Raw genomic sequence first — 26,330 nt, 5'->3', positions numbered from 1 at the left:
GGGACTTGTCAACTTATATTTTAGGGTGAAGGGCGCAGTGGCAGTGAACCTAAGATCGTTGCGATTTAAAGCTCTGGGTTGCACTGCAACTGTTATGGATAGGCGTGTCGCTTACCACCAGGTAAAAAAAAAACTCCAACCTCTTTTAGCTTTTAACTTTACTCTAAAACGTCCATGAGTATAGTTGAAGTTTAAATGCCAAGTACCCTGTGTTGATCGTGAAAACCAAACCGTATTTTACGGTATTGATACCCTTTATTAGTGGTCTTATTCCCTAGCCAAACGATCGTAAATTTTCAGTTTCTTTACCTTGGTTCCATAAAGAGACGCTTAACGCTCATGCGACAAATAAATGGCGACAGCTTCCGACGTACGAAAAATTATTGTTTAATTTATTAGTTATTAGTTTTACTTTTGTACTGCTCCTGGTTCTATAGTAAATTTTACGAATTTTTCAATATAAAAGCACGTTCTTTGTTTAACCTTCCACATACAATACTAAAATTTTCATATGTAATACTATGAAGCAATAACTCAAGAGAATTGTTAATCTCCATACTGCAGATTGTAACTCTAAAAAAGGACAAAATTCCGTCGTATACTTAGATGGCGCTGATCGATAACATGGTAATAGTTTATATTATGTAGAGTAGGGTGGTCGACAGTGAACCAAGTGTACATTATGAACCGCGCCAATAACCCAGAAACACGATATTGAAATTTGGTGTATTTCGCACCAAGTGACTTTCTGCTATAGGCACCTCTCTCCTAGTCTACAGCGAGCTATCGGCACAGATGCCCGGGAGTGGCGATGTTTTTACAAACATCTGCTTTTACAAGTCAAACGATGTTTCGTTTGACTTATATAAGCAGTACCTGCATGTTAATAGATATAATAGATTAGCCATCAATGCACTTTTTATTGAGGTAGTTAAAATAAGCAACGGGTTTTTAGGCACGTTGCTACATAATCTCAAATTTTATAAGTATGAGGTGGTGCAGAATGAACCATTTAAGGTGTACACAATGAACCTATGACAACTTAGTAATAAATTAAACATGAAAATATTGACTGCTAAATAGTTAAAAAGTAAGTGCGCGACTGAGTTACAAACCTTCTATTTGTGAGACTCAATTTGTTCTTTTCCCATTATATTTCATTATTATGTTTTTAAAAATGTGTTTTTTTTTTCAATTATGTTTAATATTTCTGTTGGATAACCAAAAACTTATTTTTTAAATTAATTGAAGCAAAAACCGCGTTGTATTTCACATTTTTTATAAAAATACAATAGTTTGCTGATGATTATAATAATCACGTCCATTGTGGCCCCTTTGGTTCATTGTGTACCAGACGCCCGGTTCTATGAGTACCATCGGGTGTGCACAGTGAACCTATTCTCATTTAAAAAAATATCTTAAGATGGACTGTATTTGTACAAAAATAAAGCACTATTTATCATACCCAGTAAAATTACCTATAATTCTAAGCAAAAAAGTGTATAATTTAAATCCATAGATCCAGAGTTATAGCTCTTGAAAATTGTGGTGGTTCATTGATGTATAAACACCTTACCCTAAATTACCGTGGAGATATCAATTAATTCGTCTTTAGTATGAAATATAAGTAGTCAATCTCGCAACATTATTCAAATATTGAGCATGAGTTAGAATTGTTTTCTGAACTTTAAAAAATATACGTGCCAATAGATGTCATTGTCTGTTACAAACTAATTTGTAAATTGATGCTTGCTAGTATGGGTAGATGGCGCTAATCCAAAACAAAATAAAAGAATAATCGGTGCTATCGTAAAAATCTGTGCAATACGCGCTATCTATTTGATTTGTTTTTTATCACTAGATATTGAAGTAGAGATTTGATAAATTGTAGTTTGTCAATTAGTTACAAAAATAGTTATTTGGTACTCATCACGTTATCTGGTGTACCAATACGTACTAAATATCCGACTACGTGGTCTTGTAACGCGATTAGTACTCCAGACGTATGTCTGAGACCCCACGATTCAGGCTTGCCTAGCCGCTCACGCGATGCGCTCGTCCTACCGCAAAATAGCGGCTATTTGGTTTCGCAAATTAGAAAAGGATTCAGTTTTAATACAAGTTTTTATAAATAAAAATTATTATTCTGCATTGCTAAATAAATGCTCTCCTTACTATAACAAAAACATCTCAAATAAAATGCAGTAATACACCACAAACCCTGCACTTAAAAAACACTGACGAAATTTTTGGTGTACTTGGGTAAACATAATAATATTCCGTTTGAGTGGTTCTAACGTTTACCATGAAATTACTCCTTAAAGTATAGTTTATAAACATTTATATTCAGGGTAAACTTAAAAAACGCTACTTACGGTATGTTTTCAATAAATAAACACCGAAATCACCAGCCCAAACAATAACACACACGATTGTCGTGACGTATTTTTGAAGTTGTTTATTTTTTTTAAATGACAGACCCAGGCATTAAAAACTTTATGGTTTGCTAGAGTAGTTACCGAAATAGCAATTAATATTAGTTCTTTTACCTGTTATAACTTCGATATCCGATAAATCGGTATAAAATCATCACCGGCACCTCTAGGTGTGGTATGCGTCTACGGCTGCATGTATCGCGTGAGCGGCTAGAGTGGAGATCATGGTTTAAACATTTCTGTGAAGTAAATTTTTATTATTAAATATTTATTTTTTTGCGCACTTTCCGGAAAGACGCTAAATAGATCACTTTATTTACAGATGTGCCGGAATTTGTAGTGCTGCAAGTGGAAAATAAGACGGACCTGCGATTCAACGTGCAGCTCTTCATGCAGTGCACTTCCACGTGGTCAGAAGAAAGCGATCTACGGTGGCATATTGTTAAGGCTCTGTTTCTTTATACGTAAGTACTGAATGAAAGATAGAGAAAATGTTTATTCCGTGAAACAATTACAGCACAGTACAACATTTTAGTAGCAGTAGAGCTCCGAGTAAAAGAGTTCGTCCAGGGAAGTACTGCCATCTTATCTATTTCTGCCGCCAAACAGTCATGTGACCATTATGCGTTCCAGTTTTGAAGGGTAAGAGTGCTGGTGAAATTCCAGGCACATGGGACTTGTCAACTTATGTCTCAGGATGACGGCGCCTGTTATAGTCTTGTCGCTTACCACCAGGCGCACGACTTGTTCGTTCCGTCATTTGGTATCATAAAAAAGTTACTTAAGCAGTTGAATGATTTGTTAACAAATGGTGGCGGGATTTGGTTTTCGGGTGATCCAAACTGCCAATCCTGAGGGGAGTGCGAGTGATGATTTCACCTTAACTTTAACTGCCTCCGTGGCCGAACGGTTACCACACTGGACTGTCACAGAGGCCCTGGGTTCAATTCCCGGGCCGAGAGAAATATTTGTATGGCCTACATTTATTTCTCTCGTGAGTTTGGGTGTAATTTTTTCTTTGTGTGATGTAGGTATCATACAAAAAACCTTTTGAGCAATTTTTTTTAAAGCACTGACGAATGCATGTTTATTGAGTTTTACATCGTCATTCAGAAGGAAATTTCACATAACTGCCTGTATTCAAAGCATCGGCAACCATCATTCAAGAGTTTAAGGAATTAATCCCGCTCGATCCTTTTTTGTCATCACGCAAAGTGACGTCACGAGGGACTTTATCCTTTTATGACAGATAATCCTCCAATTCGTACACCCTTTTGTTTCCAGTCCGTTATGCAAACGGTTAAGGAGCTAAATACTGTACCGGGTTCTATATTTCTCAAACGATACGACCTGGATATCTCAAAGGATAGGTTGACCAGGCATTTTCTACATGATATAGATTTTAAGACTTTCTGTGGTTGTTATATCCAAACCACTTTTTACAGGGATGGCTCTTTTTTATATAATAGCAAGTGATGGGATGAACAAATCTGGTGATAAGTGACACGCCTGCCTGTCCCTCAAACGTTTGCTATGAAAACAAACTCCTGAACAAGCGCAACATGCTGAAAATGGAGGCTCGTAGACAACTTCATTTGACATCTTTAGTGCATAGGGTCGCAATTAACAGAAAGCCGAAGTATATTTTTGAGAACAAGCGCAACATGCTGAAAATGGAGGCTCGTAGACAACTTCATTTGACATCTTTAGTGCATAGGGTCGCAATTAACAGAAAGCCGAAGTATATTTTTGAGAAGCTGAATTGGGCCAGAGATTTTCAGGAGACGAGTACTCGAAAAGCGGAGGCAAATCTTATACTATTACCTGTACATCGAACGGCAGGTTTCAGAGGATGCTTCAAATACTCAGCTACAAATATATGGAATGATCTCCCGTCTCCCTTACGTCAAAAAATGTACCAATCGAGTTTGATTTTGCAACTTACGGGTTTATTTTTTAAGTCACAAAAGGAAGGAAGCATGCCTCTAGTGTAAAATTTTATTAGTTTATTTAAAACATTAGTATCATTGACTTACAATTATATATTACAGAGCGTCATTCACGCTTTTGTCTTCGTTTGTTCGACTGACAGCGAAGTAAGCAAAATTAGACAGTACTGCGATGACATTACAATTTAAATTCAACGTTTTAGCTTTTTCATATTCCTTTACATGTCACTACGTTTAAATAGGTTGACTTGGGACAATTTTTCGTGGTTTTTGTATTAAACCCGTCGTCCATTTATTTGTAAGTCAATGATTAGTATTAATCTATTACAACCGATAGTAAATTGTATTTGTGTAAGTGTTACAATGATTTGCGTATGTCATAGTTAGTTATGTATGTACAGTTAATAGCTCTATTGTGCCTTACTACTAATTTAAATGTGCGTGTTGTGTATTTCATTACATTTAATTTTAGTTTACATTTTTGTGCGCGTGTTTTATATATCTGCTTGTCCACAACAGCGGGGACAAGCTGAAAATCAGTGCTGTGATGAGCATATGCTCTACACAGTGTGTGCTGAGTTTGTTCCCCTGCCACACTGTGATTGTATTTGTTAAGGTTCTATATTTTAATTATTATAATTTTTATGTTATTGAATAAGTTACGTTTAATATTTTATGTGGTGAATAAATGGTTTCGAAGCTCTGAGTGGCACTGCAACTGTTACGGATAAGAAAGATGAAGAAAGAAAGAAGAAAGAAAATTCATTTATTTTCACACCACAAATGACGCCACACAGTAAAAAAAAAATAATCAAAATTAAAAAAAACATAATACAAGAACAAACAGAAAACGAACAAAAAAAACTTGAGACACAAATAAATAATTTCGGAACAAAATCACAAACAAAACGAAAACTAAATTACACCACAGGTTATTTAATTACATATAAGACACTATAAAGATACTTTGTGTGGTGCCAGCTGCGGTAGCAAAAGAGACAAGAGAGAGAAAAGACGCAATGCGTTCCCAGCACTGATTTTCAGTTAGGATAAACGTGTAACGTCCCACGAGGAACACGATTTGTTGGCCACGTCTCTGGATATCATAATTATAACTTTTTTTATAAAAAAAAGCCGACCTCAAAGTTAGTAGAATTACATCTATTGGCAAAGTTATACTGAAATCGGAAAATTCGCGAAACCGGATTCGTCCCCAAGTTTGCCACCCGTAGAGGTGGAACATTTTCTTCAAATTTATAAAATAAGCCTCTATTACTACTAGTGTTGTTAGTTGACATTTACAATTATTACTAGTTACATTTACATATTATTAGCTACATTTATATACTATAAGTTAGTTTTACATATTATACGTTGCAGTATTATTTACGTTATTAGCTAGTAACAGTAGTAGTCGCCTCCTCGGCGTAATTCGTCTTCCATAATTCCTTATCCCTGGCTTTCGTCATCCATTTTGGTCCTGCTTTCTCTATAAAACTGTCTTCCCATCTTTTCCTCGGCCGATCTTTACGTCTTCTTTCGTTTCTTGGTATCCACTCAGTCACTCTCTTTGTCCATCGATATTTTTCCATTCTACATATATACCCTGCCCACTTCCATTTAAGAGATCGTATAGTTTTTAATACGTTTGTTACTTTCGTTCTTACTCTGATTGCTGCATTCTTAATTCTTTCTCTTTTTTTATCCCTAACATAGTTCTCTCCATTATTTTCATGGCTTTTTTTCAAAGACCAGCATTTTAGGAAGGACAATTATGTTACATATTTTTATTTCTTGACCTCTATATTAATATCTTTATTTTTCATTACCAGTTTTAAGCTACAATATTTCTTCCAAACAATAGCTATTCTTCTGTTAACTTCGTTACTCGTGCAGTTTTCAAAAGAGACATTAGTCCCAAATATATATAATTTTTCACATGTTCTATTATTTGATTACCTACTATTATGTTCTCTTCTTTACCGTTCGTCAACTAATATCTTTGTTTTTGTCGTATTAATTTCCAGTCCCACTTTTAGGCTACAAATTTAAATGGGACCAATACTGAAGTACCCTGTTTCCACCGAAAAAAGGAATCATCAAAACCGGTTCACAAATAGCCGGAGTAGTGACGTAACGTACACAAAAAATACACTGGAATTGAGACCTTCCACCTTTTTTGAAGTCAGTTCGGAAACGCAAGCGAATTCGCTTCTGCTTTTTCATATACTAATTAATAATTCTTTATTGCACAAATAAATGACATTGAAAATTACAAGTAACAAAGGACATAATGCAAAGGTGAGCTTATCTCTAGAAGAGATCTCTTCCAGCCAAACCTAGCAGTGGTGAATAAACTAAGTCTGCAAGACATTATTGTACAGTAAAAATAAATGTAAATATAATGATCAATGGCGACAATATAAATATGGCTGAGATAATAAACCTACATAAACTTTACATACTCGTATCTACATACATACGTACGTAATATATATAATCAATCAAAACAAATTATTAGTTTATATGTTACTGACTAACTTTCGAGTGTAACAGGAAGCGCTCTTTTAATTTGCGTCTGATTGATGCAACTGACGGACTGTCACGAATGCTAGCAGGTAATTTATTCCACATACGAGTTGAAAAAATTGGAATTGGTTTGGGGACATAAGTGTTCTACTGTCACAGGTTCGTTTTGAACGAGAAGTGGGGTGTAAATAAGTAGAACGGGAGCGTAGATAGTTAGGAAGCTAACTACTAACCTAGCCTATTGAATGGATGGCCTATTTGACCTATATGAAAAAGAGGATCAAGTCTCTTAGCCAGAAACGAAAGCTCCATCGATTCCAAGGCAGAAAAAAATCTGTTATAACTTTACATAGACGTACAAGGACTCGTTTAAAGTTTAATAAGCTGTCATACTTCTGACTTATTTATATTCACGTGCAGACCAAGGTTTAGGTTCAATAAATTGTGGTTTGTGGTTAGCTACTTAACATTCAAGGCTTTCACAATGTAATCCTTACTTAAAGTTTAACGCGAAGTTGAATTTGAAATTATTACCCCCGGCGTTAATCAGTCGACGTTCTATTTATGCGTTTAACTGGTAAACTCTATTAGTGTAAGAGTGTAATCACGTGAACTGCATTCCATTTAATTTAGTCCTTAAATTAAATATGAATTCAATATTAAAGTCCGTTAAGTCACATTTCAAGAGGGAAGATGGTTTCTCCGTACCACTAGTTTGGGATCCAGTATTTCCTGTGATGAAAAATATGGTTTAATGTATTTTAATTTTCATTATTAATCAAAAATAAATTTAACTTAATAAAAATTCATATTGTTAAAATAAAATCATTTGTAAAACATAATATAGCATAAATTGGAATGTTTCTTTGTAAAATTAAAAATAAGGTATTTAATTAATAACTTTTGTAAGTATAGTGAAAAAATAGGGTGGTTTGCATTAATATTAGACATAACTGTTTGATGACTTTATCACCTCAGTCAACCGTGACCAATGATCGTGAGACCTGTAAAGGGCCCGCAACGTTGGTCTATCCTCTTTTTTCATATAGGTCAAAACTTCATTGCGCCCTCCATTCAGTAGGTTAGGTTTTTTTTTATAATATCAATTGACGGGACGAACAAGTCGTGCACCTGATGGTAAGCTACATGCCTGTCTATAACAGTTGCTCAGAGACATAAGTTGACAAGTCCCATGTGCCTGTAATTTCACCAGCACCCTTACCCTTCAAAACCGGAACACAGTAAATAGATACAGTGGCAGTACTTCCATGGACGAACTCTTTCACAAGGAGCTCTCCTGCTATAAACTCAAATTGATTATTTTCTCATGTCTCAGGATGAATGACGGGTGCAATGTCAGTGAGCTTCAGATCTTAGCGATTTAAAGCTCTGAGTGGCACTGCAACTGTTAGGGACAGGCGTGTACCTTGCCATCAGGCACACGACTATTTCGTGTACTAAGTAAATAAAATTAGACACGAGCAACAATAAGACGAAGAAAATATTCAATTTGAGCAATAATTGTGTAATTTAAATAACATAACAAACATATATAAATACACAGAACAGATTATAGAAACACAAGCTACTTCATAGAGCCAGCGTCCCGATATTGCTTTTCAAACAGCCATAGAAAACATTTACGTTTAAAAGTTGGCAGTGTTTGAGACACTGCCGCTCGAACAGAAAGACATAGGTCGTTCCAAATTTTAGAAGCGAAATGTTTGAAGCTTCCTCAGACAGCAGACAAAGACAGGATAAATTGGCATTTTGAGCAAAAGACCCCTATTGCGCAGTCAGTCGTCGCGAACTTTTTCTTCAAGTTTTTCGTATCAATATTTTGGTGCTTGCTTTTTAAACAGACAGCAACCGGGAGTTAAACTACTTAGATAAAAAACAATTGACACATGCTGTTCGGATTACGAATTCAATAGGTTTGGTGTTCCTTAGGGAAGCATATTAGGCCCTTTATTATGTTTGCTATTTATTAACGACCTGCCAAATTTACCATGTTTGCAGATGACATTGCAATAATTATAAACTCAATTAATAACGACGTCAATCATGAATGAAACTGAAATTAATAGCACACTAAAATCCATGGTAGATTGGTTAAATACAAACAATCTACACGTAATAATTGAATATCAATTCAACAAAAATTTAATTAATACACTGAATAGCGACACCTCTCGCCAGGACTGGTAGCTGTAAAGGTACTAACTGGGTGATAAATCTGTCATAGGTTTCTCATAGAGTCTCATAGAGATAAAAAGTCGTTGAAAGACCAAGTACAAAGACACGACGCCAGCACATAGAAAAATTCGTGAGGTCCGTTGGTTCGTTCCGTGGCTTAGGTGGTATAGCGTCTGGCACGGTATGCAAGAAGACGTCGGTTCGAATCCGACCGGATCGAAGGAATTTTTTCTGAGTGTTTTTTCTGAGTGTTCGATCTTTGTATTAATAATTATAACAAACTAGTGGAGTAATTTCACAAAAAATAATTGAATATCAATAGAATAAAAAAATAATTAATCTACACGTAAGTTTGGTAAAAACGAAATATGTTGAATTTGTAGTAAAAAAAGCGTACAAAAATCAATATGAATATAAAATACGACGTAAAGATTTTACAAAAGCTACAGACAGTAAAGTTTTCGGGTATATTAATAGATAAAAATTTTAATTTCAACCAATCATATTGACAGCATCTGTAGCAAAATAAACAAATTTGTATACGTCTTTCGTAGGTTGAGACAAATTACTTATAAAAAAAATTGTTTATTTGCTTATCACAGCTACATCGCGTCGGTTCTGAGTTATGGATTAATCACATGCGGTAACGGAACTTATGGTGAACGAGCATTTATAACTTAAAAAGAAATGTGTACGAGCTGCTGTTTGAGAATTTAAATATTTTGACTTTACATCCTTGTATATTTTTGAAGTTTGTAAATTTGTCAAACAGCATCTACAATTATTAAAAAAATCAATGGAAACTAATCCACGCGCAAAAAGAAATCCAGACAGACTTGTAATTGAAAGTGTACCTAAAACTACACTCTACATAAAAGCTCACGCTGCATGTGCATGAAAATTCATAATAGACTCCCAATTCAAATAAAAAATCTGACATTTAAAAGAATAACAACTGAACTGTATAAATCCGTATTTAAGAAAGGATATTCAAGTGTAAATGATTATTTAGAAGACTATTTTTTTCATGCTTTTGTATAATTTCTGAATAGATGAACTCTAATGTAATATCCTATAAAAACCTATTCAGAGCAAATAAACCTCATTTCATTTCAATGCAAAAAACTATAATATTTGAGACATTAAGAGTTGAGCGTATTAACTTTCTTATTTTATATTAGTTTAATGGTCCCTTCTAGGTACAAAGCAATAATATCATAAGCATATATTCTGAACTCTTGTATTGCGCGTAAAACAACATTTAGCGGAAGTCCCATACGCTCGCTCCGATTGGACGCGACTCTGGGTACATCAGCAGTGCTGGATTCAGCACATAACTTTAGTAGGTCAAGCAATTGACCACCAAAAATTTGGAACAGGCGACAGCCCTTGCTATAAAGTATGTTCACGTTCGCCGATGCCTTCCGTCGATACTCTTTTAGGGAAAATCTTAACACCGCGATTCAGAAATACATAAAATGGCGTCAATGCCATCTAGCGGTGTACGGTGGAACTTTGTCTATGAGGTTTGATTTTTAACCCCCGATATTTCAGTTACAAGTTGTACATCTATGTGTGTTTGTTGTTTATAGAAGTTAAGTGTATTGTACCATTGAGTAACATGGTCATTTCCGCCGCAATCATGGAAATAGTTTCGCCATTAATGGCCACTGGAGCATTACCCTTTATATTTTTTTATTGTTTTATTCACAATTAAAATAGTTTACAAAAAAGAAACACAACAACAACGAATAAAAACCCCTACAAAATTTATGTATCGCTGCCATCAAATGCGCGTGTAAGAAAAAAAACGTAGGTACAAATTACGCTGCTTACATCTAAATCTATTAAATATCACAATTTGACAAGTTTATTAACAACTAGGTTTATAAATATCGCGCTTGAAATGCCTTGGGAGGGAGCTACAGTGTCCACACAGGTTGCGTCTCACACTGGCTGTCTCTCTAGCTTCCATGGACCGACAGTCATATCGTCAGGCCTCTTACCATCACTGCAAAGGATAGTGGGCTCGAGAACTGCTTGAGATTTGATAAATGCATTTATTTCAAATTAACGGAATTTACTTTGTGTCACTACAAAGATCACTTAGACTAGAACAAATTTAGAAAGGTGTATGTATTCAATCCCAGTTTTATTCTGGGCAAGTGCCTGAAGCAATTGATAATCATGACGATAATTTCTCGGATAACACGCCAATTCCCCAAATTAAGGGATTCCCTGCACTATTAATAACAGAGCAACGAAATTCACTCCAGGGTACTTCACCGACAAGAGCCTAGGCCCTAAATAAGAAGAAGAAAGAAGAGGTTCATTATCATTCACAGTCTGATTTCACCCACTACTGGGTATAGGCCTTCCGAAGTTTATGGCATCCGCCACGGACTTGTGCTAGCCACATCTAAGGCCACCAATCAGTTGCTCTTGCCCCACCTGTCATCACCTCGCCTTGCATTGCATTTGTATTCCATGATCCGAGTTCCAGGATCCTGGACTTTCGTCTGTCGTCGGATCTCAACGTTCGGCATTCGGTCTACAAAGTTGATGCTGAGTATGGCGCGCTCCATGGCCCTCTGTGCAACTCTCAACGTAGGCACCATACGTCATGGTAGGCAGAACAAATACAACACAGACCCGCTTGTCTAATCAGTGTGTTCTGTTCTGCCCAAGAAGAGGTTATTCTTATATATTTATTTATAGCGTTAAATATACATTTCAAAATGAAATTGATATTATTTTGATAGTCCGTATTTTATTTTATTTTAACTTATTGGAAGACCAACGGCTATCTTAAAGAGTAAAAACTGAAATAATAATGGAGACTCAATTATGGGTCCTTATCGATAGACACACATTAAGTTGATTATTAAGCATTAAATTATAACTATATAACTACTAACTATACTATATACAATTTCGCAACACTTAGTAATTACCTACTCGCCAAAAAACAAGCTACTAATAAGAAGCTTCACCGATGCAACACTAATGTTAGAAAGGTCAATATCAACCTGCTTCGATAATTCATTGAAGCTGTTACTCGCACGTAAGAGATATGCATTCCGCCGAAAATTCGAAGAGGCCGTAGGTACGCACAAAAGTGAATTAAACCTAAGGGACTTTGTAGGGGCTCTAAGAGAAATCTTAAGCACTAGTTCCGGAGATAGTATGATGATAGTATGCCCCAAATAGCATTCTCTTCGAAAAAATGACGTTTATCTTTGTTGACTCGTAAATGGTCTTGTTTTAGTTTATCCAATACGTTTTCAAGGCGTTACAGTAACCGACTCTGGCAAGACCTCTTCATACTGCTTCTGCGTACTTAGATGACATCCATGATAGTAAACCGTTTAGCTCTTTCTGGTTATCATAATTGGTAGGTACTACCCAGAACACCCAGACGAGAACCAGTTGAGAATTATTTCCCAGATTGGTTCTAGGATTTCTCTTCCTGCTTTTACTCAGATCATCAATTAAGAACAGCAGAATACCTTATACATTCCTTTCTATGTTGCAAAACCCTACAAAGTCTAAAAGATATACAAGAATATTCTAATATACATATACACGAATAAAATATATATGAGGAAGAAAATAATTTATAAGGTCCATCTCGTATGCGTGAGGGCGGGACTAGGGGGTTTATGGCTCCCAGCGGCTGATTTAAACGAGTGGAAATGGAAAAGTGTTCAATAAATATGTAAAAATCCTGACCTTCGTGTCGTCTTTTTGCTGATATCTCAATTCGCCAGATATAAAATTAAAAAACCATCGCAGCGACATTGTATGACCAAAAAAGTGCCGAGTCGGAATGATGAAACAAGAGCCGAAAGCATACGAGCGATTATACATATAACAATAAAGGCTTAAGAGTTTTGTATAACGAAGGTTTATATTCAAATGAAATATTACGGACTGTAAGGTTAACTCCGTATTATCCATTTCAACGCTTCGCGTTGCGACGCCTGAGCGTTTACACTAGTCGTATACACCTTAAAACATTTGTAATCGCGTATTGAAGAAATTACAGGCCGGGATAATTACCCCGGTGGTATGAGCACGAGGGTAGACACATCATTAATAGGCGAAACCATTTCCGTCAGTAATATTTATTTTTCGTAGCTCATTCTGTTCATGTCCCGAATACATGCGATGGCGCTTGGGCGCGTCCATCACCTGCATCGGCCCCGGCCGACGACATTACACGAATGGCGGACCTTGCAACAGCCAGAGGCATTATTAAGTGGGCTGTGAATAGAGTTTGCCTGTTACCTATCGTCAAGCAAGAGGACTGCTCTCTTGGAAGCCAGGGCTTCTGTTGGGGAGTCTGTTCACGCAGCCAGCGCGCGATCACCGCCGGCCGCGGCGGGGTGCACGGTGCGGGGCGAGAGGAAACGAGCGTCAGAATTTGCACGGTCGTCATGAAGGCGACAGAAATGTGCATTTCTTTGTTTAATACAACGCATTTTTTTTGTTCAGGGTTGCTTCATTGCACATCCTATACACATACAAACAATAATTGTCAGCTTTCATATCATTTCCAGTGGTGCTACCATTTTCCGGACATGATCGTGGAGCGAATAGATACATTCAAAGTGAAATTCTTTTCTCGGATCTAGAATGGCGCATATTACAGAAAATACATTTGCCGATTGATGTTAACCTCATTTGCAGTACTGTGACGTCGTTTTCGTCGGTCGAAAGATTGCAAAATCTAATACGCGTTACTGTTTTAGAAACAGATCATATTTCACCATTTTATCTAAATAATTTGACTGAAATAGGAAATATGAAGCGGTGCTGCGCGTCTACCGGTAGGCGGCGCAACACCGGTGTGTCACGAACGTCTGAGTGACACTGCAACTGTTATGGACAAGCTTGCGTCAATTGATGTTATGAAAAAAAAATCCTTTTCACCACGATATAGCTTGGCATCCATTCGAGATGTACGAGCCAACGGAGTCTTGCGGACGTGATTTCTCCGATGATGTTGGTTTCAGAGACGATGACCTCCAGCTCCTGGATCCAAATCTAAAGTGCTGAAACGAAATTCAATCAATCATCTGATGTGCATTCCAGTGATATTTCTTAATAAAGATAATGGACTTAAGTAAGACCTTAATCGATCCTGGCCTTGAGATGAATTTATTCATTAACACGGACCTTAATTACGTTCTATAAGGCGGAATTCTGCCGTAAGAGAAAATAAAAAACATTTTTTTTTTAAATACATTGTGTTCATAAGGGCGGTAAGTAGACAATTAGAAACAGGGGGCTTTAATGGCCCGACACTTGTAATTGCTGTTCCGTCGGTGTGGTATAGGTACAATGTTTTTCTTTTTTTTAAATAAAATGTAAGTGCGCATTTGACCTCTGTCTCACCTGATGGAAAGTGATGATGAGGTCAACAATGGAGCATGCACACCTAAATAATGACTATACACTTTCACCTTGAAAAGGTCCAAGTTATAGCGTTCGGGGAATAAGTCCGTAAGTAGGGAATTCCACTCCATAGCCGTTCGCCATATAAATGGTAGATGTAACGTAGATGTAAACGGGACGTAGGCTAGGGTTCCACCCCTATGATGGTGATGTAAACGGGAAGGCGGAATTAAATCGTGTAATTCCATCGCACACTCTCCGTGATATATCCTGTAAAATACCGATAAGCAGGCAACTTTACGGCGGTGTTCAAGGCTCTGCAGCTTCGCCTCCACTAATTCCGAGTCACCTGTGAGCCCCTTGGTACGGTTGTCAATTGAATCCAAGGTGGCCAGTTGGTATGTGGCAGGGCTATCCCAAAGGTGGTAACAGTACTCCATTCATGACCCGACTTATGCTTAGTACAGCTGAAGCAACTGTCCCCAAACAACACAAACAAAACATTACACTTGCAACGAACAAAAGAAGAAGACTGAAAGAAAATACAATTTAAATATTACAATATTGAGAATTTAAATATTTTAAACCATCCATGTATATTGATGAAGTTTGAAAATTTGTCACACAGCTTGTACAATTATTTTAACCATTATTATTTAATCCACGCTCAAAAAGAAATCCAGATAGACTTGTCGTTGAAAACGTACCTAAAACTACACTTGAAAAGTTCATACCACACGTGCATGAAAATGTATAATAGACTACTAATTTAAATAAAAAATCTGACATTGAAAAGCATGACAATTGGACTGCATATAGGCCTAACTAAAAAAGGATATTATAGTGTAAATGACTACTTAGTAGAATACATTTTGCATGCTTTTGTATAATGGCTGAATAAATGAACTCTATGTAATAACTACCATCCTGTAAAAACCTATTCAATGTAAATAAACCTCATTTAATTTACATTAATTTGACTATCATAAATGACATCAGCGTGACACAAGAATAAGCCTCTAAAGCTTTCTTATCCGCTTTCGCTGTGTTCGTTACATCTGTTTGCCAAGTTTTATCGAAATTGGTTAACGGAAAGTGGGAGAAATCCAATAAACCAGATTTATCCCCTAATTTGCTACCCTTAGAGGTGGAGTATTTTCTTTTAATTAAATGGAACCATTACGGAGGTATTCACATTCCAACAAAAAAAGGAATGATCGAAATCGGTTTATAAAATTAAATGTCAGAGTGTACACACACACACAAACAAAAGTTACAGTCCAGAATAGTATCAGTTCGGCCACTGACGCAGTAAACCGTTGTATGGAGTGTCCGGGGTGTGCGGAGTGTGATGAAATAATACATTGTTTTAAAAAGGCGGTAAGTAGGAAATTTTAACAGAAAGACATTCAAAGCCTATGAGAAAGCTTTAATGGTCCGTATGTTTGTAAGTACTACTCCGTCCGGGTGTTAAGAGGTAGTTAAATGAATGTTGGCCTCTCAAAAAGCTGGTACAAAATAGAATACAAAGCGCGGAAATGAAAATGCTAAGATGGGCGGGCGACGTTACAAGATTAGACCACGTCAAAAATATACACATCAGAGGCAGTTTTAAAGTGAGGCCTATCTTTGAAAAGTTGCTAGAGAGCCGACTTATATTGTTATATTATATATGTTATGCGACCACCGCCTGATCAAATGACAAGGAAAGTTCTTGACATAAGTGCCCAGCGCCCAGTAGTGGAATGTATAAATGGGATATAACAACAAATAATTAATTTAACTTGGTATAATAATATTCTATAAGAGGTATAAACAACAAAAGGCATAATTCCAGTGTGTACTATTAAACCTTCAGTATAACAAACATTAGATATAATGATTAGGTAACATAATGTACTAATGGTAAAAGTATTACCAGTATAATGTATTAAATAATATAAGACTTTATTTCGTTTTACAAATAGTTGAAGCGCTTAAGTGAATTAATTAGCAAAAGAAAGAATGAAGAATGGTTAATTGCATGTCAAAAAACAATACACATCAACTCATGTCCATCAAAAATAACGTGTTCCTATTAAAATAATAAAATATCTTCTGATTTCGCATCCAAACTTAATATTGGCGCTTCGCCGGCCGCTGCCGCGGCACGCTCACGCACCGTTATAGTCGCAGTACTAACCTAGGGGAAGTATCAGGGGGCCTTTTTTTTCTTTCCGGGGGAAAATCCGTCATGGATATCACCGCGTCACGTGGAGGCGCGGTGGTTATGTGAGACTCCTACTCACTAAAAATCCCCGGGTATGCCCACACTCCTCGTGGAACAGGGCTGTGGCCACGTGGTTTACGATCCACGGCCCCGCCTGCGGACCCACCTCTGGGAGACTTTATCGTCCCCACTCCGTCGTTAGTGGCATGCCGGGAATACTTGGCGTGCCAACCAACCCGTGAACCCGTGCCCAGTAAGTGACAAAGCCTCCGTTTTGCCACTCAGGGTTCACTGTCAGGGCGGCAGTTGGCCTATTGAAACAATATTACTTTAACATTACATTAACTTTTCGTACCATGACAAGTTTCAAGTAAGCTTATTATAATGTTAAAACTATAATGTTTTATTGGCAGCTTTGTGACTATTCAATTCACTCAGTTCGCACTATGACGACTTTAACAATGAAGTAATATTGTTCTTATGTCAAATTTAGCAGTCTTAAAATAATTACACGGATGCAATGGAAACGATATTATTTTCAGTTTTATTGTCTTAATATTGATTTGTAATGATTAAAAGTTAAGTTGAACTTATTTATTTACACATATCTCTTCAATATTTTGTTTATTTTTTTATTTAATAGTACATAGGAAATATTTCGTTAAATAACAATATGCGATATATGCTCCTTGGCGACAGTAACGGTTGACACTAAACTATAATTCCGAATTCACAACGTGACAATCAAGACTTGTTTTATTTATTTTTCTTCATGAAAATGGGGAAAAATAATTGAAAACAACGTAATTTTAATAGATTTATTATTACATACTTGTCTTTTTTTTACAGTTAAAATTCTCTGAAAGTAAATAACATTGAGTACTTAAACATTATCTACGATAAGACGCTTCGGAACATCAAAAAATAATAAGGTGGCATTATATAGTCCATATTGCGTTATTTCTTTCCTATTTTTAGTAAGGAATATACAATATTGGGAAATCATTCGTTCTTTCAATCAATTTAGCAATAATACATTACTTGGTTGACAGGTTTGTCATGGTACCAATATGAGTAATATTGTAATAAGCTTACTTTAGGCTTACATTGAAATAAGATTGTTTTTGGGATGGTTATGGTAGGCCCCCAGTTCTATAATATTATTTATATGTGTTTTCGAGCCTAATACTCCTCTCTTCGCTAGTAATTGCATCTCATAATCATTATACGCAGTGGATGCTTTAATAATATAATAATAATAATGTATTTATTTCTCTCCACAAACATAACAACTGAACATGGACAAAAGAAAGATAGACAAAAATAGTGTTTATATTATGTTTGTAAAAGACTGGTACCTAAACTAAGCATAGCTTGTAATATAGGATACCAGGTCTCTCACCACAGACAACTTACACTTTCTCTTAATACTATGATTGCAGCGGTTAAAATTAAGTTTAAGATGAAGGTTATACAATAATGAAAAAGAAAATCAAAGTTAAATACATATGTGAACTAACTAAAACTAACAATACAGTTTGACAGTTTGTAAAGTATGTGTGGGAGTGTGTGCGCGTGTGTGAGTGTGGTGTGTGAGTGTGGTGAGTGGTGAGTGTGTGTGTGTGTGTGTGTGTGTGTGTGTGTGTGTGTGTGTGTGAGTGTGTGTGTGTGTGTGTGTGTGTGTTATATCTGAAATATTTATATAAAATGAACATTATGCCATCGGTATATTAGACTGATTATATCAATCGTCTATTGTACCTAGTGACCTTAATATCATGCAAGAATACGTCAAATGTCTGTATACCATAATTAATTATATCCGTTGAGCGTTATATCGACTAAAAATATGTCATTTGTTGATAATATGGCGTCTATTGCATGTACCTTATGAAAATAAAAAATATAATAAACCTAACTGTATTTTATATTAATCTTATTAAATGAAAAAGTTCAATGCTTTTGAGTCGCAGAGCGAATTTAGCAGTGTGGGCGGCGGAAGCCTAATTATTATAAAAAAAATTACCGCCCTATGGTCGTTTAATAAAAATACCGCCTACACTTTATACTAGTACTTACAACGAATTACGATAAAAAAAATATTTCTGAAGAATTTGAAAGCCCCTCTCTTCGTAATTCCTCCCTTAAAACACAATGTACTATGACGCTTTATTATCTTAGAAATCGTCTATTATTTTCTCAACCGTTCATTTCTTGTCCAGGTTCCCTCTGTTTCTGATGATGATAGCGTACTGCCAAATCGTACGCGTCCTGTGGAGGTCGGACAACATCCCTGGCCATATGGAGTCCCACAAGCTCTGCTCTACGCCTTCTGGACAGAATAACTGTAAGTTCCAAATTTGATATTTCCTTTGTGCTTTTAAGTCCCTGATGAAGGTAATACTTGACAGATAAGGTAAAAAGTATTGCTGTTCTTTTCACTCTGTGTTAATTTGTAAAAGATGGAAAATGGGGTGTTAAACAATCGACACCTAAACCATAGTTTAACGGCATACATTAGGTAACTGTTTACTTCCGCGTGTTAATAAATAACCATGAAAGTTTTGAATCAATGTATTTCTGTAATGGTAAGAGCGGTTACACACGGGCGCGATTTTAAGCAACGATACAAACGCGATGCACGTTTTAAATTAATAAACTAATTTATTTATTTATTTAACGTAATTAATTTCATTTTTAAATTTACAATTAACCAAACAAAATAATGTGCATAAATCTGAACAGATTTTTTTTCAACTTAGGCGTTTGAATCGATGCAATCACGCGTTTATATAGTTTCTGCGCTTACGCCTATAAATCACAAGTGTAGCGATGCAATCGCGTGTTTCACAAACACGCGTTAATATCTTTGCTGAACGTCGCCGTCAGTAAGAGCCAGTTTGAGTAATTTGTTTTAAAAGACATTGAATAATTTGTGATGGAAACTTTTTCTTAAGTTTCACTTTATCAATGTCAATATCAGGCCTGCCAGATACGTTTAGTAAAATACTCTAAGTACATAATCTAACTGTTTAGTAATATTGGTAAAGTTTGTAAGAAAATAATATTTTGCGTCTACCAATTTCGAGTTAACAACAATGTACTCGGAATTGGTAAAAGATTTATTATTATACTAGTTTAGCGTAGATTATAGATATTTCTGGAAAGTTCTTTTGAGACGTTTCGACCTTAGTATGTTTAACAAATATCAAAAGAGATTTAAAAGGCAAATGCTGTTTAAAATGAATATCTGTCGGGAGTATCCATTTCTGTTGTTAATAACTGATTCCGTGGCCGAACGGTTACCGTGGGTTCTATTCCCAGGCCAAGAAAAATATTTATATGAACTTATTTATTTCTCTCATGTGTTTGAGTGTAATTTGTGGTTATGTATGTGTATGTCCATGGCATCTAAGATACAGGATTTTCCTTAGTGAGATGAGTGTATTGTCATTATTTATTTTTATTACTATTATGTGTTATTAGTTTAAATTTGAAAAAAGCGACCTTTTCGCTTAGTGACAATGTTAGTTTCGAAGTGCTATTTATTAGTGGTAGGTCAACGACCTTGAATACCCAAAGACTCTGTTTATGCCTACACTGCTAAACACTAGCGAGAATGGCATCTGAATGCTGACTAGAACTCTAACGGATATTGTGCTTAAATAAACATGTACAACATAAAAAGAGAACAGAGACTGTAGATCCTTCCTTAGACAGTGCTGTGCTACTTAATGGACACACGACTACGCTACTGGGCAAGTACAAACCTCAACTATAGAAGACCAAAAACATCGAATCCTGGAATATCCTTTAGTTCTTTAATACAGTTGGTCTTCGTGTTATAATTTGTGGTGATCATATAGTTACTACTATATTACTAAGCTATCAGTGCTCATTTTACCTGCAGATCAAAGTCAAAGTAAGCAAATTACATTTAAAATCTTTTTTTTTATATAAAAATATAACTGCGCATTGACCTCTAAACATAAACTGTTTAAAAGTTTCAATTCAGTCCAACGACCTGCCGGGTTAACCGCGTAAGGCAATATACAACTCGTAGATTCTGTCTTTACGTGTACCCGTTGAAACCGCAGTTTCTAATAATTATTTGTCCAAAGTTTAACATTTAATTTGTAGTAACAGTGGTTTAAATGGCAAGGGTGCTGGTGAATTTACAGACACATGGGGCTTGTCAACTTATGTCTCAGGGTAGTGGGCGCAGTGGCAATGCTCCTCAGATCTTTGCGATTTAAAGATCGGAGTGGCCTTGCAACTGCTAAGGACAGAAACGACTTGTTCGTCCCGTCATTTGATATTATTAAAAAAAAAACCTAACGTAACAATGTCTATAGTATCTAGTGTCGGGTTTGAAATACCTACACTTTAATTTCTTTTGGTGCATTAAAATATATCACTATCGTTTGGATCTAGCTGGATTTAAATCACCCTCTCTTAACTATTGCAAATATTCCAAGGGCTAACGGTGAACCGTCGCACAACGCCATCTATCCACGCAAATGCATCAACTGAGGGCCAGCTGCGCTCGCGCCGTAAAGCTGCTAAGATGCTCGTCGCTGTCGTCATCATGTTTGCAGTTTGCTACTTCCCTGTGCATCTGTTGTCTGTACTAAGGTAATTTATATAGTTTGAGACTGTTATAAAGTAATGCTTAACATACTGTTAATTTATCCGCTCACGCGATACATGCAGCCGTAGACGCATACCACACCTAGAGGTGCCGGTGATGATTTTATACCGATTTATCGGATATCGAAGTTATAACAGGTAAAAGAACTAATACTAATTGCTATTTCGGTAACTACTCTAGCAAACCATACAGTTTTTAATGCCTGGGTCTGTCATTTAAAAAAAATAAACAACTTCAAAAATAAGTCACGACAATCGTGTGTGTTATTGTTTAGGCTGGTGATTGTGGTGTATATTTATTGAAAACATACCGTAAATAGCGTTTTTTAAGTTTACCCTGAATATAAATGTTTATAAACTATACTTTAAGGAGTAATTTCATGGTAAACGTTAGAACCACTCAAACGGAATATTATCATATTTATCCAAGTACACCAAAAATTTCATTAGTGCTTTTTAAGTGCAGGATTTGCGGTGTATTACTGCATTTTATTTGAAATGTTTTTGTTGTAGTACGGAGGGTATTTATTTAGCAATGCAGAATAATAATCTTTATTTATACAAACTTGTATTTAAACTGAATCCTTTTCTAATTTGCGAAACCAAATAGCCGCCACTTTGCGGTAGGATGAGCGCATCGCGTGAGCGGTTAAAATAGTCTCAATCAGTCCGTGTGGCATGGTTAACACACGGTGGCGGTGTTGATTTAGATTCGAAGTGACAGTTGTCACAATTCAATGAAACATTGTCATGCAACCGTACACTGTATTTCATTCCACTCTAGCCTTTTGTTTAACGTTCGGTGCTCTGAACACTAAAGAGGCATCCCGGGTACAATTACTTAAAGGTCAGGAAACAAGTAATTGTTTAAACCCATCGATTTTCATCATTCGATACCTTTGGCAGTTCCGGAAATTGTACGGGGAATTTCCTTCGTTACGACCAGATAATTAACGTGATCATCCGAAACGTTTTCTTTCGGGTATTTATTTATTGTTGTTGTGTACAGGGTAGCCTACTCCGTCGAGCAGACCCATGTGATGACGTGTATTGCTCTCATCTCACACGTGCTCTGTTACGCCAACTCTGCCGTTAACCCTCTTATATACAACTTCATGAGTGGTAAGTATTTCTCCGTTTTTCTCTTCTATAGCTTTTAGTTATTTATTTGAATTTTTTTCCTAGGTTTGCAGACGTGCCTTCTAGTTAGGTCAGAGGGTTAGATACTCTTCCATATAGCTTGAAATCTCATTTGATCTTCGATAATGCTTAGCTTAAAGAGTGTAGCAGAATCTGAGTGCTCATTAAGTGTGTTATTTTTCCTGTCTATATATTCGTTAGGTTTAAGTTACATTCCAGTTATAACTTTATCATCACACTTGGTCTTAAGTATATTTTTATCTTAGGGCCGTAGTGGTTATTTATTCACGTAAATTTAAAAGATTTTTTATTTCAGTTCAAGCAGAAAGTTTTAATATATTGCTATTACAAAAGATTGCGTTTGAGATATTTAACATTTTGTAAATATAATATGACTAAACTGTAACGTTTTAAGGTCTAATTTTTCTTTTTTTTTACTTCTCCGCAAGTGTGATGAATAACATTGTGCACCACACGCACAGAACAGCAATTACAAACGGTTGGGTCGTTTCAATCTGTCCCTCCGTTCGTAATTGCCTCCTTACCACGCTTGTTACAAATATACTATATAACAAACTTTCGTCTACGCTCTAAAGTCATTTCGTCATCCCAAAACGTTGTTCGTTTAGTAATACTAACCTTCAAAATTAATATCTTCAAATTGATTTCACTTTAAAGTTAGTCTTGATTCTGTAGAAGTTCTAAAAGGCTTGGAATTTCAATATTAGATTTAAAATTATATCACAAACATAACATTCCAATTAAACATCAAAACTTCCCAATATAATAAATACCCTGTTAAGGTATCTCTACTGGCGAAAGTCCATAGAAATTTCGGCCAATTTGTGGACTCGAAATTTGTTACTAATTTCATTAATTGTTTATTGCTTATACAATGTAATGTAAATATATAAAGCTATCACAATAATTAGCTTTATATGTGATGAACATGGAGCTCTAGTCAAAATAGAAAATCATTTTGAATATGAAACTATTATGTAGGATCAGACCTAAGGATATTTAAAAAAGTGACAAAGATCAACCTAGGTTTATTTTACTGGATTTACAAATTAAATAATAAACCATTCTACCACGAACAACTATTTGAACTATCAGACTAAGTCCGAAGCCTAGTAAGCGCCGCACCACCAGAATGGTCGTCCCTTCTTCTGTCTGCTACTCTCCTCGTTGCAACTCAGAGTATGATGAAGTGAAAAATCACCACCTCCTGAGCTTCTAGTTAATATCATTTTATCGGATCTAGTATCGCGTGATTGTTCTTATCAAACAAACCAAAATTCCAATTGCTTTGTGACTAACATCGTTGCAATCAGCCGGGACCTGTAAAGAGCTCGAAGCGATAGTTTGTTTGAAAAAACGAATATACGCAATATAGAAAAGTTTTATTTCCAATGTGTATATATAAATCTCCGCGTTTACGCGCCGCAGTCGCGCTGTAGTGAATCGATTCAAACCCGCGCAAATATCGCGTTACCAGCAAAAAGCGTATATATTCCATGGGAGTTCACACTTACAATTTCATGTAGTTGCTTCATTTCAAAAACTAACGAAATTAACAAACAAAACTAAAATTAAAACTATCTCGGTCGGCGCGTATAAAATACGCCGTGTTTTTACTCATACACCCATTTGAGACTAGTCACACTTTCCACTTATTGACTTCACTCAGGACTTAAGTCCTACGGCTCAAGGTTGTTATTAAGTTTTAATCAATCAAGTGAAGGGTCTTGATTACTGGAGATGGTATCATCCCCGACATCAGTGATTATAGTATATACATACATATATAAGAGCTTGGGTTGCGTCTTGAGGTAGCCCCAAGAATGCTAATTTAAATGTCGATAGAGGATGAGAGGATATGGATTTTGTATGTTTGGTACTCTTCTAAAAGTTAAGAGAAGAGCAACACTCAAACAAACCCTTTAGGTTTAAGAGTGCAGGCGCAGTGGCAGTCATATCCTTGCAATCTAAGCTTTGAGGGGCATTGCAGCTGCTATAGAGGGGCGTGTCGTTACCACTAGACGCACAATTTGTTCATCCCGTCTTTTGGTATAATATAAAATACATTACACCTAATACTGTCGAAGTGCACGTGAGTAAATTTATAATATACTCGTACTTTAGGAAATGAAAGTATTTTTCCGGATTTCAATTGTTTTTCAAACAAACCGACGTTTTGGGCCCTTTACAGGCCCCACTGTTGACTGAGGTGGTACAGTCATCAACCAGTTATGTCTAATATTAATGCAAATCCCACTATTTTTTCACTATAGTTACAAAAGTTATTAATTAAATACCTTATTGTTCATTTTACAAAGAACATTCAAGGCTACATTATGTTTTGCAAATTATTTTATTTTAACAATATAGTTTTTTATTGAGTTAAATTTATTATTAATTAATGTTGGAAATTAGAGTAAATTAAAACATATTAATTAGTACTGCAGTCTTATGTCTGTTTGGGATTTTTCACCAGAGGAAATACTGGATCCCAAACTGGTGGTACGGAGAAACCATCTTCCATGTTGAAATTAAAAAACATCCTAATTGCTACCGGCTAGATAGTTTCTCCATTAGTTTCATTAATAGTTTCAGTCATATCAAATAGTTTCAAACTCAATACTCGTACTTTCCTTGGCGCCTATGCATTTACGCGCGTATGTATCGCGCATTTTGATAAAAGATAGTTTTAATTTTAGTTTTGTTTGTTAATTTCAGTTAGTATTTGGATATGAAGCAACTACATGCGATTCTAAGTGTAAACTGCGTGGAGTATATAAGCTTCTTGCTTGCAACGCGATGTTTGCATGCGTTTGAATCGATTCACTATAGCGCGTCTGAGGCGCATATACGTGTGGCGCACTATAAGTTTCCGGAATGAATAAGAAGATACTATAAATGGTCAGAAATGATTTTATTGTTTCTCAAAATATTCTCCGTAATGCACTTTGCACGCGCGTCACTTTGGTTGGTTTCGGCTCATCTAAAGACCCACACGCTCGATTGATGCTTTGTTTTGGGATCGTAACTATAAATCCATATTTCGTCACCTGTTACTATATCCCACACCAAATTTTACGCCCCTTCGTTGAATCTGGTAAGCATGGCATTGCACCAAGTGACGCGATCCGTTTTTTAAACCTCAGTCAAATTGTGTGGGATCCACCGAGAGCACAGCTTTTTCACACCCAAATGTTTGTGTAGTATTGATTGTATTTGACTCATGCCAAAAAAGGGGTTCGATTCTCATGATATGTCACATGCCTGCCTATTTTGATTATACGGCGCACAGCATCGATGTTTTTGTTGTTCACAGTAGTGGGCGGGCGACAATCACGAAATTCGTCACTGAGATTCACACGACCGCGTTTGAATTTTGCAAGCTAGCTGTAAATAGTCGTCTTGCATAGTGCTTCATTTAGAAAAGCAGTCTGAAGCCCAGCGAAGCTCCGCTGAGCTGTTGAACTACAATTAAAGTCGTAGAAAATCATACTACGAAAATTTTCACGGTGATATAGACAACCAATTTCTAAAATGACGCCACAATGTAAAAACAAGTGACAGTCAGATGAAACAAACTGTATTCTACAGCCAAAGAGTTCCATTTTCAAATGTTGTAATTACTTTTTAAATACTATTTACGTAAGTGGCCAGTTCCGGATAGTGCGCCCTATGTACGCGCACATGACACGCGTTCAAGGCGCGTAATAAAATACGCCTTGTCTTATGTTTTTTTTAGTGGGCACTGTGAAAATACACTTATTTTGTTACATGTCAACGTCTGTACATCCTGTGTTTAAA

The 26,330-nt window shown here is 36.2% G+C and overlaps 1 protein-coding gene across 2 annotated transcripts in view; it reads left to right on the top strand.

Moving 5' to 3' along the window:
• The window catches only part of LOC113229039 (orexin receptor type 1-like), a 288,399-nt gene that overhangs the window by 236,431 nt on the left and 25,638 nt on the right, over window positions 1-26,330 (top strand). For both annotated transcript variants that reach the window (XM_026462516.1, XM_026462515.1), the window contains exons 5-8: window positions 2,758-2,899; window positions 18,941-19,065; window positions 21,197-21,353; window positions 22,378-22,490. In XM_026462516.1, coding sequence (XP_026318301.1) covers window positions 2,758-2,899; window positions 18,941-19,065; window positions 21,197-21,353; window positions 22,378-22,490 — 537 coding nt within the window. The remainder of the gene's footprint in view (window positions 1-2,757; window positions 2,900-18,940; window positions 19,066-21,196; window positions 21,354-22,377; window positions 22,491-26,330) is intronic.

This window comes from Hyposmocoma kahamanoa, unplaced genomic scaffold (assembly GCF_003589595.1).
Source record: "Hyposmocoma kahamanoa isolate Upper Pololo Valley unplaced genomic scaffold, ASM358959v1 270, whole genome shotgun sequence".
Classification (NCBI taxonomy): domain Eukaryota; kingdom Metazoa; phylum Arthropoda; class Insecta; order Lepidoptera; family Cosmopterigidae; genus Hyposmocoma; species Hyposmocoma kahamanoa.
Note: the sequence above shows the minus strand (reverse complement) of the source record. Positions and strands in the feature narration are given on the sequence as shown.